The following is a 19,275-nucleotide window of genomic DNA, read 5'->3' as shown; positions in this document are numbered from 1 at the left end:
GACCACGGTCAAGCGTCGTTGCTAGTCAATGTTGCTAAGGTGTATCACCATGGTAACAAAGTCATCTTCACCATCCCGGAAGTAAAGTCAAACTAAAATAAAAATAATAAAACATAACATACATAACAAGATAACTTGAAATAACAGAGTGCGTCCATATACAACAATTAAGCATTTGAGGGAAGTATAAACAAATTAATAACTCAAAATAGAAGATACAGTATATTTTACACACATGGGCTCAAAGGAACAAAAGAAAAAAAAGAAAGCAAAACACTACATATCTGATTTATTTATTTATTTATTTAAGGTTTGGGTAGATTTTTTTATTTTATTTGCTGTATTATGAAGGTATTGAGCATAGACTGAAGCAAGCTTATAGATAAAAATGGTTTAGTCTTTTTATCCAACATCATGTAATACAGACATTTCCATTATATTTTCCAATTTATTATTTAAGACTATTAAAGACATAAAGCGTGACGATATAAACCTACCATAAGGTTAACGTAGTTGAGTGGTAAAACTGAAAACAAAAATGGTCAAATAGCGCCACCTTCTGTTTAAAAGACAAAGCAAAGTAGACCGGAAACAGTCTCCAAATCGCGCGATATTAAATTCAACGAGAGTTCAGCCCGTTCTTTTCCTCCGGAGCATCAGGCAAGATGGTAGGTATCTGAGCCACTGGGACATGAATTAATGAAATCTGTGAGCATCTAGGGTTTTTACAGACCTTAGAAGCTGACTGTCTACATATTCCAAGAGTTATTAATGTTCGAGTGGAATACGATGTTGAATTTCTGGCCTTAAATTGAGATGTTTCGAATAAATACTGTTAGCAATTTGTGTCAGTCGTGGCTAAGCTAACCGGCGGGCCTGGTTGTGTGTACAACCATTTTCACTTATTTTTACAACTAACCGTAACATACACAATATGCTTCTATTCGATACATGTTTATAGTCGTAATGTATGCAGAGATCATAATTGTACATTCTGTTAATGAGCCCATTGACGGAGGTTGTCCCATGTTTTCCAGGCGGATACCGAGATCAAGAAGAAGCGTACCTTCAGGAAGTTCACCTACAGAGGAGTGGACCTGGACCAGCTCCTGGACATGTCCTAGTGAGTCCGAGTCCCTGTCCTGTTTTTACTCCCACTGGTTATGTGATAAACTGTTGAACTTCTGTTGTGAACTGGTGCTACCTGAGCTTGAGCTAGCTTTGCCCAAACACCTGCCCACTTTCCAAAGTCAATAGATTGCTATATTGACATGACAACTGCACCCCCTAATTGCAAGGTGTTTAAAAATATTGCATGTCAGGTGTTTTGGTTGGTGGAGTTTGGCTTGCCACACATGTCACAATCCAACATTTGTTGTAGATGCATTCATTGCATAATTGAAATTCATAACAAGTGTGAAAAGCTTAATATAGAAAAATAAAAAAGTAATGAAATATTTTGTTTTTGTGCAGTGAGCAGCTTATGCAGCTGTACTGTGCTCGTCAGAGGAGGAGGTTGAACCGTGGTCTTCGCCGTAAGCAGCAGTCTCTCCTGAAGCGCCTGCGCAAGGCCAAGAAGGAGGCTCCCCCCATGGAGAAACCAGAGGTGGTCAAGACCCACCTCCGGGACATGGTCATCCTGCCTGAGATGGTCGGATCCATGGTTGGCGTGTACAATGGAAAGACATTCAACCAGGTTGAAATCAAGGTGGGCAAATGAACATTCTTGAACATCTCCCCATTTAAAAATCATTGTAGATTTATGGGTGTATGATATTGTACAGTACAAGGGTAACTGATGCACTTAAGGCTTATAGCCACAGACCAGTGTGCAGCCTCATTTATGTGTGCAGTGAGACTAGTTTGCATTCCATAAAATGTTTGGAACAACAGTTGACAAGGGTGCACTTGGATTATATGTAAACAGAATTGTGTCAGTTCCTTCAATAGTATGAATGCAGTTCTGATGAAAATTTACATTAATAGAAACATTTATTGAATAGGAAATTGACACAAATAAGGGTATTTGTTTTTATCAAACCCAGAAACTGTTCAGTGTCATTCCAGTATAAAGCTCTATCAAACACTGTGGGGCATGTGCACTCTGCACAGGCTTTGAGCTGTTGGGCTTCGTTCAGCCACAAGAATGCCAAAGCAGTAAAAGTGATGAGTGGCTCAGAATTCCCTCACAGCACTGTGGAGATGGCAGAGGTGCTGTGGTACTCTGGATTAATTCCTGGAAAACTGCAACAGCACAGCCGTGCATGTGAAGTGCACTAAACGCTGCTCACACACCGCAGTCGTTGCTCTGGATTCTGAGCGAGGCATTAAGTGGGCAAACATTTGGCTCATTACAGTTCTTTTTCTTTGTATTGTCACTGTAGGAATAAAAATGTCTTGAACTTTTAATGATTTACTGATTTATGAACTGCTCTTAAAGCCTTGTTATTTTCCCCCCACAGCCTGAGATGTGTGGTCACTACCTGGGCGAGTTCTCCATCACATACAAGCCTGTGAAGCACGGTCGTCCTGGTATTGGTGCTACACATTCTTCTCGGTTCATCCCTCTGAAGTAGAATGGCTGTTTTCTTTGTATAAATAAATTTTGGTGGTCCAAAATGTCTTTTGTCGATGCTTTTCACATGGCTAGGCCACAATCAGTGTTGGGGAGTAACTAAATACAAGAACAGACATATTAATACTAAATTTGTGCAACTGTGTTTCAGTACAGTTATTTTTTCACTTGGTGGTATTTTAGAAGTTGTTTTTTTTGTTTAATCAAGGGAAATTTTAGAGTTTGAATTGCACAGTATTGGTGAGGAATTGTTTTTTTTTTTTTAATTTGAATTTTTTATTTATTTTTTAACCAGTACAATTCAACTGTGCAGAAGTATTCCAAGTATTCAGAATACAGCAGTCGATTGGTTGTTGTATCAGAATGTTACAAAATGGATCTTAATGCAGGTATTCTATAAATACATTTTCAAAGTATTTTTCCCTGTCACTGTTCACAATAGTATAGTTTTATATTGTCAATAATACACGCGAGATGAATAAACCATTAAAAATCGAGCTACGATCATGCCATGTGGGAATAATTTAAAACAAGTTATCATGGATTCCATTAGTTAACAGGCTATACATCTATCAGTGACTGAGTGTTAATGTAGGTTGGCGTCATCCCAGACACCTGACGCATAATGCCAAGATATTGGGAGCTGTTATGACCAACACTAAAGATGCAAAATAAAATTTGTTAGAAAGGTGACTTGGGACTTAAAATATGCACAATACCAGTCTTGCACGTAGTAGAGGAGCATAGATCCATGATCCAGTCCTGCACACACGTTATTTGAATAGATCTATGTGCACACAACAGAGGAGCATAGATCCTTGACAGAGTCATTCACAGAGCAGAGGAGCAGCTGAGCAGCAGCTGTCGTCGAGTAAGTGCCACACTAAAACATTCCGGCACAAACACCTCTCCACACAAGGTTCCTCTTGCTTCCGTCCGGTGCTCGCTGCTGCATTCTGGAGCGGCCGCTGTGGGCCATGGAAGCAGCCTTTAGCACGCGTCTCATTTGCTCTGTCACACCCAGTTAAACAAGTCCCGGCCATCATTAGACTAACAGCGGTCGCATTGGTAAGTGTTTTGTCCATGTTTATATTTTCCAAAAGATTCCGTCAACTATAGGTCTGTTTTTCTGACAAGAAACCTCCGAATCGCTAGCTAGCGCCCGGCTAACATTTTTGCGCTCTCAGAGGCTAGCAGCAGTTAGCTGGAGTGAAATAACAGAAAGCAGCTGTCCTGTCAAAGCCAGCTAAGCCTCTGTTCACCCCGGCCGCTCCTACACTGCTGTCAACAACTATGACATCAGATTTAGCTCTTCATTTCTGCTTTTCGACCACACTTAACATGTTTTCTTGACTATTTTTCACCTGAGACGAATTTGCCGGGTTCTTTATATAGTGGAGAACAAAGATAAGAGCTAGCAGGCAGTGCTACTACTTCTCCAACACTGAATCAACTGATCCACACCCTTTACTGTTCACTGGTCAAGTAGCGGACCTCAGGGCATGTACAGTGTCATGTACTAAACCTTTGTCAGTGTATACTAACACCAGACACTATGGCCACATACAGATTTGTGCGTTTCTCTCTTTAGTTTGTCAGCTTAGTAAAAAGTGACAGCTCAGAGCGGCTCCCAGCTGTTTACATAAAACCATTCATTGATAATAATAAGGCTGATAATATTACATAACATTTGTATAGCGCTGTTCAAGAGACCCAAAGACGCTTTACGTAAGGAAACCAACACAACAAAACAAAACACCGTTTCACTTTCACTCACGGGACCAAGGCTTCTATCTGTGCGTAGATTAGTTAGTTTTAGCTACTATCTGTGAATTTCATTAACTTTTTAAGAATTTCATTAACTTTTTATACTCCTTTTAAAGTTAATCGCTACAAATATGTATTTTTCATTTGTATACTAACATTTCAAACTTGATTTAGATACTAAGGAATTCACTCAATACTCGTTAACACAATAAAGAAAAAATGCTTCTGTTTTAGCAATAGAATGTAATTTTCATTCACAAAATAATACAGTTTTCTTTATGTTACTGTGGCATCTTATGTTTATTCTGTTAAAGCTCTAAATCATATGAAACTGAAAGCTTAAATTGTTAATGTTAATGTAATTTTGATTTTCTGCTCAAATGAGGATTGAGTCATTTTGATGTTAGTTTTATCATTGATTTAGTATCTGATTTTCCATACATTTGACGACCGTAATTAAAATATATTTACTGAATGTTGTCTTCCTATGACCTCTTGTATAAAGCTGAGATTTTCTATTTTATTTCGACTTGGACATTTACATTTATATAATTATTTCTTATTTCACACCTGTCTCTTACTATCCTTTTTACTTCTTATTTAAAATGTATTTTTACCATTTATATTTTTTAATCTTTGTTATTATAATATATTGTGATGTGTGAGCTACTGTGTCCAATTATTTTCCTTTGTGGATCAATAAAGTTTGTCTAAGTCTAAATGTAGTTGTGGTGAGAAAGCAAGCTACTATTGGAACATATATGTGAATAACTTTTGGGGGGGAATATACTGTGTATATAGTTTTTTTTTGTAATCTAGACTCATGTATTTGTTCCTGCAGAGTCAGCGAGGAGTGTCAACCAGTGAATGCATAGAGTTAAGAAGGTGAAACTTTGTGACAAATCAGAAGGCATTTGGAAAAGGTACAGTATATGATTGTATGCATTTTTAATAGATATGTTTTAGATTGGAGGGGAGACCAAACCTAGATACTCTGTTAAACATTGTTGTAGAAATGGCTGTGTGAGTGATGACATTTTTATTATTATCAACTAAAGATGTGGTAATATCGAATTGTCAATGATTAGCTTGGGTTGTTTGAAAACACGTGGAGTTCAGACTTTGTATTTTTTGTTTTGAATGGCAGATGATTAAAAGTCTGTTTTTGTTTAAAGGCATAAAAACATGAAAAACTGAACTAGTTCATGTTAAACAGTTCTCAGAGGTCCAAAGTTATTCCTCACTTACGCATTCAGAGCATCCTAAATATTTCCCATGATGAGTTTATAAGCGCTTTTCACAACTTCACAACTTTCACAACAGAGATCTGAGCCGAGTTTTGCCATCACTGTGGAGCTAGAAACATCTGGCATACAATTTGGCTACGCACTTCCTGATTCTCAGACAATAAAACGCTTTATAATTAGATGCAGATAGTGCACAGATGCATAATGCCGTATACCTGACATCACGTATATTTGATGTCTTCTGTATGTATCTAAAATGCAGAAAGTAATAGAGATCAAGAGTGATATGCGTTTTTTCAAGGCCAGTGTTGATACAAATATTTTTGAGCTGATTTGGATTATTTTTCCTAATTATTATACATTTATCACAAACTCCCCCAAACCCCTTTTCATCAAAAACATTTATCTCTAAGTATTCAAGTGTTCATAGAAAGCTTTGTGTGATTTTTTTTTTTTTTTTTTTTAGGCAGAAAATTAACCAAAACAAAATCTCAGTTTATGATGGAGGTTTAAGGATGACACCTGATATGCTAAAAAGTCAAAATATTGGCCTAATATATCAGTATCTCTAAGTAGTAAACACAAAGATAAAACATTGAATGAGAGGGTGTGTTCAAACTGTTGACTGGTAGTGTACATATATATATATTGCCCATCCCTAGTTGTAGATATGTGTCTGGAGTAACAGCTGTTCCAATTCACTTTATTTCTATAGCACATTTTATAAACAAAGACTGTTTCCAAAGTGCTGTACATAGAATTTTTTTTTAAAAAGCTGCAATTTAAAGATGCATTGTGTAATTTTCTGGTGGAGGGTCCATCAAATACTTTTCTTCGTGGAGATGTTGTTGCTTTGTCTGGAATGTTTCACAGTATGGCATTAAGCCTTTCCGTCTTCATGGAAACCAAACCAGACCAAGTTACAGGTCAGGTCTGTGGAGAGGCGACCCCACTCCCAGTCAAAATGTCTGTTTTTCTAAGTCTTTTTGAGCTATAAAACCACCTGTAATTGAATAAATGTAAGGTAGAACTGTTTAATGTCATACTGTGGAACATTCCAGGTAGAGCAATGACATCTCCATAGTAACAATGCACCTTTAATATAATAAAAACATAATAAAAACAACGGTGTAGAAACAAATATATAATAACAATAATAAACCTCCATGTTGTTGTGCGTTTGCAGCTGTGTTAGCGTAAACATGAGCGGAGTGGACGGGCTGACGGACAGCACAGAGGTGGTGGATATGGAGGATGTACCGTCACAGTTCTTTGTGGAGAAGCACTCCTGGGACGGGCTCCGGGACATCATCCACTGTAGCAGGAAGTACTCTGGGATGATCGCCAACAAAGCCCCTCATGACTTCCAGTTTGTGCAGAAGAAGGACGACAACGGACCCCACTCACATAGGCTATACTACCTCGGTAAGATGGCTGCTTTACTTTACTGATGATTTTCAGATTTCATGGCAGGAAATCTTCAAATAGACCCTAATAGCAGAGGAAACGCATAAAAAACCTGGCATTTGTTTAAAATACCCTGCTTGTAGCCTGTTAAACCGTATCGTCACATCAGATTTATATACATTTGTAACCACAAATCAATTAACTATATTTTAATGACAAAATAAACAAAACGTTCACATTGGGTACACAAAATATTACAATATCTGTACACGAATTTAACAAAAATGTACCTTATGCCTCTTCAGAGGGGTAACTAATGTAAAAACCATATGTTGCTGCTTTGTCTTGATTATTTTACAGCATGGAAATAAACTTGATTACCACAATGGAGGGTAATGGTCAGATCTATGGAGAAGCAAGCCTACACATAGTAGCATAGTATTCATGCTTTTCAAGGTATTTTTGAGCTATAAAATGCCTGTAATAGAATAAAATCCTTTCCAGACATGTTTAATGCCATACAGTGGAACATTCCATGCAAAGAAATAACATCTTTATGGAGACAAGCAAACAGTGGACCCTCCAATTTGTATCTACAATGTAATGAGTCAGAGAAGTTCATAATTCAACCTTCTGCAGCTCAAATCTCATCGTAGCACAGAAAAATAACACACTAGTACATATAAAAAGTATCCACGATAAATATTGACCCCTTGAAAATAATTTACTTGTAACCAATACTTGTCATGTATTGGAACGATAAGTCCTTGTAGTAGTTATTGTGACAGGCCTAAAATCAGTCAAGGTAATGTATTGTGGAAAAACTGGCTAATAACAATTTAAGCTCCCTCCATGTCATAATTGCATTTCTGCTGTTCACGTTTGAGTGGAAAATCGATTTTTTTTATCTCATTTATTTAGTGAAATGTCTAGCCACATTTCACAACTTTGTACCCGTCTTGTTTGTAATGGAGCCATTCCCAGTATCTACACTACAGTGTTCTTGAATAGTTAAAGATGCATGTAACTTCTACGGTGTAGGGTCTGCGGCTTGTTTGTCTCTATGGAGATGTTAGTTATTTGCCTGGAATGTTCCATAGTAGGGCATTAAACTTATCTCCCTTACATAGGTTCAATTACAGGTGTTCTATAACTCAAAAATACATTAAAAAACATGAATTCTTATCATGAACAGCCTTGCTCCTCCATAGATCTGACCATTAACCTGTCTCCATTGTGATTACTACATTTATTTCCATGCTGTGAAATAATCCAGGTAAAACAGTACCATCTCCAAGGAAAGTTGCACCTTTAACACACATCACATGAAAACAAAACTTTTAAATGATATTGTTAGTCTTAGGCTTGCAAGATTAATCAAAATGTCACCTTTTGGTACAGGATCTGTCACCTGCTTGTTTCAATAGAGATGTCACTGCTCTGCCTGGAATGTTCCACAGTGTGACATTAAACAGCTCTACCTTACATTTATTCAGTTACTTGTGGTTTTATAGCTCAAAAATACCTCGAAAGGTCGTCTCTCCTCATAGATATGACCTGTAACTTGATCTGGTGTTGTCTCCATGAAGATAGAAATGTTTAATATCAAACTGTGAAACATTCCAGACAAAGCATAATATTTCCATGGAGAAAAGCATTTGACAGCCCCTCCACCAGAAAAGTTACACAATGCATCTTTAATTTTCTCTCCATACTAAAAATCTTATTCGGCATAAAAATGGCAAACCCTGTGCTTTAGATCTGTACAAACCTGTTCTGAAATGTGATTCTTGTGTTAGTTTATCGGATTATATTTCAGTCTTTTTCTCAATTCTTCTAGACAACTTTAAAATGTAACTTAAACAAAGAATGAAAATGAAGCGTAAGCAATGTCAGTGCTGTAACACTGAAAAATTACAAGTAGATATTTGTTTTATTTTGCAGCCCTATGTTGGGCGTGTGGCAACTTTCAACTGTAAACTATCATTATTATTGTTATTATTATGTCAACTCAACTGCTTGACGCATTCACAAAACCTTTAATTCTATGATGGCGTCCGTCCACACAGTAATTACACCAGATGTTATCATTACTGTGTACCGAGTTGTGTTCATTATTGACTTGGGAGTCTGTAAACAGCTTTTGTCTCACATGTAGGGGTGGAAAGGGCACTGAAAATTTGTACTTAAGTAAAAGTGGTTACATGGCTAATAGGGATGGTACAAGATCTCATGAGACAAAATTGCCACAAGATCGTGCACACAAGAGAAAAAATAATCTTTTTGATTTTTTTCCAAGTGTTAATATTTGGATGGGACAAAAAGGGGTTGGTGAGTTTCATCTCTTACAGTTCCAAAAAGCAGTACTAAAATGGAGAGAAAACTATTAAATTAAATAAATAACTAAATTGTGAGGCCAAAATTGGAGACTGAACTGTGAAATGTATATGTATGTATATTAGGAATTATGTTAAAAAACTTGTCTTGTTCTTGTTCTTCCCATCCCTAATGGCTAATAATGTTACAAGTAAAATGTTCACACCAGTCAAAGTACTATTTACTAGTTACTTTTTAACAGTTTTAGCATTTTAGTAAACCATAATCTGCATACTTTCTGAACTCTGGCCAATGAAAGCTAGCGAGGCGATACTGTTCTGTGTTGGTGGATGTTGGTACTATGCACTTACATCATGCGGGGGTGTTCTACATGTATGGTGAAATGTTCAACAGCTACCACAGTGACACAGTGCACACATTAGCAAACACTGTCAAAAAAGTTTTAAGATGGTCTGCTGGAAAGTCAAGAAGAAAACAAACACCTTTTCATTAGTGCTCAATACGAGTTCATGGTCCTGTTTAAGAGTTTGGTTTTCGAGAGTTTTCCAGAGAGTGAGAGAGAGCAATAAAAAATAAAAAAAAGCTTGTGATTGTAATTTTATGTGTGAGAGACTTGTTTAACAGCACAAATCAGCTCACCTGTTGTAGTTCTAAATAAGAGTTATTTTCTGGACTTGAGTTAAATAAAGCTCAGATTAAAGTCTAACTTGAGTAACAGAGCTTCAGACAGAGCAGTGCCTCTTGTTAGCATTGGCCCACCAGAGAATGTTGATGAGCGAGCTGCAAAGTATCAATAGAAAGTAGCAGAGATAAAATTGGATTGGGATTTGTACAGTACTCAATAGCTCCTGTGATTAATATATAACTAACTACAATTACATGGATAGAATAACACCCACTTAGAGTTTAAAAGTACAAATTCTACTTAAAGTAAAACAACCCAAAATCTACTCAGATATAGTAACATGAGTATTAGGGGTTTGCATAGTGAAATATCAATACATCTTGATACTACAGCTGTTATTGTGAACTGTTGTATCAATATATCACCAAGAGTATTTTTTTAATATTTTACTAAATTATTTTGTGACATTTCTACAATTTTGATGTTTGTCCAGTGAAAGTAATCATGTTCATGCAATACACTTGATGTATTCTCCTGGTTACATCTGGTTTAACAAAGAAATATTGTTAAAGGTGCATTGTGTAACTTCTTGGTTTGGGGTCCGTCACCTGCCATTGCTCTACCTGAATGTTCCACAATGTGACATTAAACAGCTCTACCTTACATTTATTTAATTTCTGGTGTTTTTATAGCTCAAAAATACCTAGAAAAACAGGCATTCGACTGTGAGCAGTGTCACCTCTCCATAGATCAGATCTGTAACTTGGTCTGGTTTTGTCTCCATGAAGATAGAAAGGTTTAATGACATACTGTGAAAGTTTTCAGAAAAAAACAATAACATTTTCATGGTTTGACAGACCCTCCACTGCTCTTTAAAATGTATTTGGTTCTTAAAAATAGTGATACGTGTATTGCATTATCATATGTATAAAATATATCATTATCAAATCGTGAGGGACCCAGTGATTCCCAGCCCTACTGAATATTATTTGTATTTGTTTCTTTCCACCATGTCCACCTGTTTGCAGTATACACACAGGCATGTTTGTTGTGTTAACTCTGAGTGCGTCTGTTCTCAGGGATGCCTTATGGAAGCAGAGAAAACTCCCTGCTCTACTCAGAAATCCCCAAGAAGATTCGCAAAGAGGCCCTGCTAGTTTTATCCTGGAAACAAATGCTGGACCACTTCCAGGTCAGTAGCGTTTGCGAACATCCGTGTTTTACTCACTGAAGTTTGCAGTGTATTAAATATTTGTTTTCAGATTAGATGTGTGTGGGGATACTGTTTGATTTTAAGTGGGATAAAACACATAAACATTCAGTTGTGAAAGATATAAATGGACTCTTTATCCAGGGCTGGGCAGTATGGGATTTTCTTTCTGACATATTGATTGATTCCATTTTATTTAGTCTTTTCAAACACAAAATTAAATTGTATTGATTTCATGAACATAATCTGAATTCCAAACCACATTTTGCTGCTAAAATCTGATATAAAGTTGATATAAAGAAATGTTCAATGTTCATGTGACCAACAAGGCAACACTCTGTTTCACATCAAAATGTCTTTTTTGATGGGTTATGATGGCATACATGTTCAGAAATTTCATTGAAAACCAATACTTTTTATAATTTGAGGCCAATTCAGCAGGAGGCCTTGGGGCCAATAAATATTCTTCTGAGGCCCACATTTGACCCCGGGCCATAGTTTGGACACCTTTCTGTTAGCAGAAAATAATACAACCTAAATGACAATGGCAGGTCATTCCAGAAGGTGAATAGCAAGTTAAAAAAAATGGGTGCAGCCTTTACTGGCCCCTTCAGACTATTTTACACCTGCATCTTTTACTGTTCTAATAATATTTGAAATACATTTGTGGAAAATGGTGGCTTCCTTGTACAGTAAGTGTGAATGGCTGTATATATTTAGCAGTGTCCTGTAAAGAGCCTGTGTCGGAGCTTCACTGTTGAGCCCCTCATGTTTGGACCAGGTCACCATGACAGGGTCAGACTTCTGAGAATACTCATGTCCATCACACATCCTCTCACACAGGAGCCAACACGCACTGTGACTCGTACTTCATTAGTGACTCTGCTATAAAATGTGAAGGAAAAGTGAAGGGGCATCCTCAGTCTGTACTATTGTGTTGGGTTTGCTTATAGACGCTATTTTCTGATCTATATTAGAATGTAGTTTCCCCATCACAAACAGACCTGGAGTTGTTTTGTTTCATTCACACATGCTTAACACAAACCCTGTATATTTAGGCAGTGTTCTTCTCTGAAATGGAAAACACTCTGTTTCACCTTGTGATGTCATTTGGTAATACAGAAAGTGCTCCACTGTATTTGGATAATTGCAGCCATGGAATATCCAATCTCTATTGAACAAAAGGTAAACGATAGAACAGAGCATTTTGACTTTTACAGATGTAGACAGACTAATAATGCAGGATTAATCAAACATGTGTGAATGAAACAAAACACAACTCCAGATATCTTTTTGATGACATAACGACATTCTAGCATGGCTTAAATCTCACAAAAGTCAATTTTGCATATTATAGAACCTTTTAAGACAATTCATTATGGGCTTTTGTTACATAGATATTGGACTGTGTATGGACTGAATCTGATCTAAACTGTGACTCTCGTATCTCTTTGTCTCAGGCCACGCCACACCAAGGAGCTTATTCCAGAGAAGAGGAGCTGCTGAGGGAGCGTAAAAGATTAGGAGCGTTTGGGATCACGTCGTACGACTACCATCCCCAGACCGGCCTGTTCCTCTTCCAGGCCAGCAACAGTCTCTTCTACTGCCAAGACGGAGGCAACAACGGCTTCATAGTCAGTACTTAGACTAACTTTATTGATCTACAAAGGAAATTATTTGGACACATTAACTCACACATCACAATATATTAGAATAACAAAGAGAAAAGTATGAGTGGTATAATAAATTCTAAATAAGTAGCAGAAATAGCAAGAGTAGCAACACTTTTTATCGTTATCAGTTATTTTAGTTTTAGGGATAGTCTGAGATGATGTCTGACATTTCCCTTGTTGTGACCAATTGATAATTGTAGTGACATCATGCTGGGGGGTTCTGCCTGTGTGTCTAAGGCAGAATATTAAGCAGTTACCATGGTGACACAATACACACATCAGCAAACACAGCCTGATGAGTTTTAAGAAAAACATACAAAATGGATTTAAACAGCAGGTTTCAGGAGCCTGTGGAAAACAAAGCTCAGCTCAAAGTCTTAATTTGTCTAACTTGAGTAGTAGAACTTCAGACAGAGCAGTGACTCAAGTTAGCTTCACTTGAGGCACTAGATGTCTGGAATATCTAGAAATTGACCAATATGTTTTTTTTTTTTTTTTTCTTTTATGGCCAATGTTCTGACGATATTTTTGGCCCAGTGTATAGGACAGATTTGAATAATTTTCCCCAAATTTTGTGATTAAAATATACTACCAACTCACCCACAGCCCTTTTTTTTTTTTTTTTATCACAGACCTATAAGAAAGCTGTTCAGTCACGTTTTTGCAGTTATCTCTTCACACTAAAGCATTCAAATTGAGCCTTACACTCTTTAGGCAGCAGATGGACCATAACACAATATTGGATAAGCTGGAGATTTAAATATATATTGCTCCACTTCTGGTTCATAATCCAAAAGAGTCTTTGTTTTAAAACTAGTCCCATCTAACAGTTATTGTTGATGTTTTAGCAGTCTGCCCCAGTCAAGCCTGTGGAGATCAAGACTCAGTGCACGGGGACGCGCATGGACCCCAAAATCTGCCCCGCCAACCAAAACTTCATCGCCTTCATCAACAACAACGACCTATGGATAGCAAACATTAAAACCGGGGAGGAGAGGAGACTAACTTTCTGCCACAAAGGTTAGTCCTGGTTAAAGGTGCAAAACTGACTCCTATGAGCTTTTAGACATGAATATAATATATAGTTAGAGTTGTGTTTTGTTTCATTCACACCTGTTTAAGTAATCGTTATTATTACCACCTTATGTTGTCATTTAGTAGTAGTTTTAAGGTTGAGGTTGTCTCTAGGTTCCATGCAAAGTCTATGTGGACGCACATCCAGAGCGTTTGCGTCAGAAGTTGTAAAAGCTGAACTTTTAGCATCTTCAAATAATCAGGGACGACTATCAGTGACATAGTGAAGTTATTACCCAGATGAGGGAGAAGAAAGAGAAAGACCCAAGAAATTTACAGCATGTCATGAGTGGAGTGTAAATATATACACACTACAACCACCAAGCTGATCGCCTCCACTGATGGGTTTTATGTAATAGATACACTAAAGACACTTTCTTGACCTGGAAAACAAGGCACTCGCAGACCGGAGCAGATTAGTATTTATCTCCTATTCCTCCAAGCGGCGTCTGCACTCAAATACAAAGGCGTCCAAGCTTGTTTTTTGACGCCGCATTCTGAACGCAGCTTTAATGACAATATAAGGAAGAACAGAGTGTTTTCAGTTTGAGAAAAAGAACACAGCCTAAATATGCAGGATTTGTGTGTTAAACATGTCTGAATAAAATAAAAGAATAATAATTAATAAATATGTTTTTTTAGGTTTAGATAATGTCAAAGAAGATCCCAAATCTGCAGGCGTAGCAACGTTTGTCATTCAGGAGGAGTTCGACCGCTTCACTGGGTACTGGTGGAGTCCCTCAGCTGTAGAAGGTAAGATGTAGTTTTGATTTGGGGAAGATATCAGCTTAGAGAGAAAAAAATAGAAACTGCTAAATGAGTACAAGAATCACAGGCCTTTTGAAAATGTGTGTCATGTCTAAACTGCAGGGCTAGTAGCTTTTATAGCAGTAAGAACCAGTGGAAACAAAAACAACAGTTGCAATACATTTTAGGGATGGGACAAGATCTCATGCCAAAAAGGATTAAGTGCTGGAAAGTAAAATTTCTTGAGAAGATGATGTACTAAAAACAGTGCTGCAATGACATAAAAAGTATTCAACAAACTAAATCATAAATGTTAAGGCCAAAATTATGAACTGAATCACATCATTGATTTATTTTTATTTATTATGAATTATGCTAAAATCTCATCTTGTCTTGTGTAAAATGTGTCTCGTCCCACCCCTGGTAAATATACAGAATTACACAGAATTGAATGATAGACCTTAGACCACTACCAAGGCACTCTGCAATCTTACATCGAGAATAATAATAAGGACAGTGAAGCAAGTGCCCAGTTAAGGAAACGAACGATGCAACGTTAAATGTAAATGTTCTACAACAAAGCACATATAAATAATAGAGATGTAACGTTATCTAAATCTCTTGACAAAATATTTTCACTATATACTTCTTATGGTACAATATTTATTGTGATTTTCTGTCATAACACAAATAATTAAGATGTAAAAACATTTAATCAGTTATTTCATCATGTAAATTGGACTGAAACACATGGTATATGTAGTTCTCTATTTTTGAACCATAACAATGCATTTAAGCAAATGAACTAAGTTATTAACAATATTATTGTGAGACTTTTGATGATACAATGCCACAATATTTTGCTTATTATTGTTACATTCCTAATAACTAATATAGTGAAAAAAAATACTACTGCTTAGGGCTGGACAGAAAAATTGGTTTAATCTATACATTTTAAATTTTGTCTGGATGAAAATCAGTTTTATTTCCTGAAGGGTCCTCTGGGCTTCTGTAGCTCAGCCTTGCAAACTGTGTCAACAACAGGGCTGCATGCAAAGAAGAGTCTTTCCAGAAATGACACAACTTTGAATAGAGTCATGAAGATGGTTTGAATATGAACACTTCTCATAGTGACATCTCATGAGCTCACTATTTGCTGCACTGCAACTTTAAGGGTGTGCTATGTAACTTTCTGGTTGGGGGTCCGTCACCTGCTTGTTTCTATGGAGATGTCATTGCTCTGCCTGGATTGGAATGTTCCACAGTATGACATGAAACAGCTCTGCCTTACATTTATTCAATTATGGGTAGTTTTATAACTCAAAAATACTTACAAAAAAAAACAATAAACAGGCAAAGACAAAGCAATAACATCTCCATGGAGAAAAGCAGTTGACAGACCCTCCACCAGAAAAGTTACACAGTGCACCTTTAAAACTAATTATACAGCAATTCTACATCTCTTTTTGTTTGGATAATTTTCTGTAGGTTCCAGAACATATTTATTTTGTGTTTTATCTCCCACCTTAGACAACGATGGAGGAAAGACGGTGCACCTTTTGTACGAGGAGGTGGATGAAACAGACGTAGAAATCATCCACGTGCCCTCGCCAGCGCTGGAGGAACGGAAAGCAGACGCCTACAGATACCCACGCACAGGTCAGACTCACGCTACACAGATTATACACTGACAGCATTATATCTGAAATGTGTCCCTCAACATTCACACTGAGGGGCACTGAGGCAGAACTATGGCCATCTTTAAGGTCCAATATTACGCAAAATTGACTCTTGTGAGTTTTAAGCTATGTTAGAATGTTGTTACCTCCTCAAAACCTGGATACCTGGAGTTGTGTTTTGTTTTAGTCACATGTTTGAGTAACCCTTTGCTATTAGACTGTCTGCATCTCCAAAGCTCAAAATGGGCTGTTCCACCTTGTGATGTCATGAAGCGGCTATCTTTTACCTTTAGTTCAGTAGAGATTGGCAGTTCTAGGGCTGAAGTTGTCAAGATGATTCTAGTGAAGGTGTATGGAGTTCAAAAACACAGTGGAGCACTGTATTACCACAAGACATCACAAGGTGGAGCAGAGTGTTTTCAATATGAGAGAAGAACTTTAAACTTAAACCTTTGCAGGATTTGCAGGATAACCTGGGCCCAGACAAAATGTGTTTCTTTGCTTTTTTATCCTAATTTTGGTCCATAGAGTATTTTTTAAGCTCAGTTTAGCTTTATACTGCAAAATGGCAGTAGTTTTCTCTGTTGTTGCTGTGGCTGTGCAGAGCGATACAGGAAGATGAATTGTTGTCGGGTGACACTTTGAGTCACCCTACAACAATTAATTAATCTCCAACACACAGACTCAGAAAGTAAGATGATGAATGTGCCTTGAGTCTGCAGTGTCCCTATTGTTTAACAGCTAACTGTTTTTTTCCTACTGTTTCCTTGATTTTCTTGTTTCAAATGTCGGGTACAAACTAAATATTTATCAGAGTTGTAGTCTTTTATATTTGTGCTTAAACAAAAAAATATATATATTTCATTTCAGGAAGCAAAAACCCTCAGGCAACACTCAAATTAGCAGAGATCAAAACAGACCATCAAGGAAGAGTAAGTGACAAGTAATTATGGTTATTCATCATAATTAAAGCATTTTAAAAACATCTTAACATATGTCTTTACAGATTATCAGCACACAAGACAAAGAGCTAGTAGTCCCATTCAACTCCTTGTTTCCTGGGACTGAATACATCGCGAGAGTGGGGTGGACTAGTGATGGAAAATAGTGAGTGACATCTGCCATTTTCTAATATGTGTTTTTAATGTTATAATTTTCTATTTGTAGCTTATTGATGTGGTATTTATTGAGTCATTAGTGTGCACTTGAAGTGGACATGTTATGCAGAATCATTTTTTTAATCATGTTATATTTGTTTGAAAGGTTATATCTAGAGTGTCCCATGAGATTCATTTGGTGTTCCGATATTCTATGTTATTAGGTTCTTTTTTTCAGACCTAGAGTGTTATTTCATACCTGACAGTTTCGACTGCTCACTAGCGTCTTCCTCAGAGTGGTCACGTGATGTTGCTGTGACCAGACACGTCACGTATTTAAAATGTCCAAAATATAACATAAGGATCCACAGGTATCATTTATTATAACTACATAGTAGACAAAAGCACAGTGTGTTCTTTAAAAATGTATTGTGTAATTTTCTGGAGGAGGGCCTGTCACCTGCTTTTCTCCATGGTTATTGCTTTATCTGGAATGTTTCACAGTATGGCTTTAAACTATTCTATCTTCTGGAGACCACAGATCTGACCTGTAATTTGGTCTGGCTTGGAGAGTCAGACTGCCTGTTTTTTAAGCTATAAAATCACCTGTAACTGAATAAACATAAGGTAGAGCTGTTTAATGTTATACTGTGGAACAATCCAAGCAAGAGCACTGACATCACTGTAGAAACAACCCTAACCGAAAAGTTACACAGTGCACCTTTCACTTTCATCTCCTGTCTCCCTCTAGTGGCTGGGCAGTGCTATTGGACCGCAGTCAGAGGAAACTGCAGTCCTCCTCCCTCCCGCTCTTTTCATCCCCGTTACAGATGACCCCACAGTACGGCAGGAGCATGTAGAGTCTGTACCCCCCAACACACAGCCCTACATCATCTATGAAGAGACCACAGATGTCTGGATCAATGTACGACTTTATCAAACTTTATTGATTTGTTGTTTAGTAGCTAGGGCTGTGAAAAGTATCAAGTCTAAAACTAGTATTGATTTCAGCAGGTATCAATACTAAAATAATCACCTTCACAGGACAGAAATGAACCTTAAGCAGTATAAGAGCACATAGACTAGTATAGGCCCATGGACACTATAAACCTACTGGACCACTGAAATTACACACATATAAGACTGTATTATAATATAAAAGAAAGTACTACCATTTAATGTTGAAAATCACATTTTGTTGTCTAAATAAAGAGTACTTTTTAATTATCATTGTGATATCAGAATCTAGTATTGAGTATTGAGTTTATTTCTTAGTATGAGAATTTAATTTGAAATCTCAGTATTTTTGAAAGTTACTAGTAGTGTTGTCACGATACTGATTGTGTTTTGTTTCTTACAGGTCCATGACATATTTTATCCTTTTATTCAAACGTCAGAGGAGGAGTTTAGCTTCATTTGGGTCAATGAGTCCAAAACAGGCTTTAGCCATTTGTATAAAATTACATCTCTGTTTCAACCGCGGTGTTATCGGTGGACAGAAGGTTACCAGCATTCAAAAGGTAAGTCTGGTTTTGCTTAGTTATTATGTTATTAACTGTGTGTATGTTACTAACTGTTGGAATTTTATCATAGACATACAGTCAGAACCCCTGGAGCATAATGTCACTGCGAAGTATCAGTACCAATACCATTAACTGACAATGCTGTTTGTTGTTTCTAGGAGATTTTACATGTGCAATCAAGGAGGAGGTTGTATTGACGTGTGGGGAGTGGGAAGTTTTGGCAAGACATGGTTCAAAGGTAAAACGATTACTATTATCTGTATCTGGTCATCACTGTCTTAAATTTGTAACAGAATTTTTTTTTTAAATGTTGT

General features: G+C 37.1%; 2 protein-coding genes across 2 annotated transcripts in view; both read left to right on the top strand.

The window, feature by feature from the left end:
* The first annotated feature begins 573 nt into the window (after nt 1–573).
* On the top strand, nt 574–2,619 carry rps15 (ribosomal protein S15). Its single transcript, XM_020940922.2, has 4 exons — nt 574–668; nt 1,038–1,123; nt 1,474–1,708; nt 2,463–2,619. The coding sequence occupies exons 1-4, from the start codon at nt 666–668 to the stop codon at nt 2,574–2,576; spliced, it is 438 nt and encodes a 145-aa protein (XP_020796581.1). The 5' UTR covers nt 574–665; the 3' UTR covers nt 2,577–2,619.
* An 840-nt stretch (nt 2,620–3,459) lies between these two features.
* dpp9 (dipeptidyl-peptidase 9) overlaps nt 3,460–19,275 on the top strand; it is a 28,428-nt gene continuing 12,612 nt past the window's right edge. Inside the window, 14 exon segments of the mRNA XM_055151625.1 lie at nt 3,460–3,643; nt 5,184–5,265; nt 6,776–7,014; nt 11,038–11,150; nt 12,629–12,802; nt 13,690–13,861; nt 14,558–14,668; nt 16,193–16,321; nt 17,212–17,273; nt 17,348–17,448; nt 18,190–18,230; nt 18,233–18,363; nt 18,799–18,958; nt 19,120–19,199. Of these exon segments, the coding sequence (XP_055007600.1) occupies nt 5,210–5,265; nt 6,776–7,014; nt 11,038–11,150; nt 12,629–12,802; nt 13,690–13,861; nt 14,558–14,668; nt 16,193–16,321; nt 17,212–17,273; nt 17,348–17,448; nt 18,190–18,230; nt 18,233–18,363; nt 18,799–18,958; nt 19,120–19,199 (1,569 nt within the window). The 5' untranslated portion in view covers nt 3,460–3,643; nt 5,184–5,209.

Source organism: Boleophthalmus pectinirostris, unplaced genomic scaffold, assembly GCF_026225935.1.
Source record: "Boleophthalmus pectinirostris isolate CB_2022bp ecotype Guang Dong unplaced genomic scaffold, ASM2622593v1 HiC_scaffold_16, whole genome shotgun sequence".
Taxonomy (NCBI): domain Eukaryota; kingdom Metazoa; phylum Chordata; class Actinopteri; order Gobiiformes; family Gobiidae; genus Boleophthalmus; species Boleophthalmus pectinirostris.
This window is presented reverse-complemented; position numbering and strand designations above follow the sequence as displayed.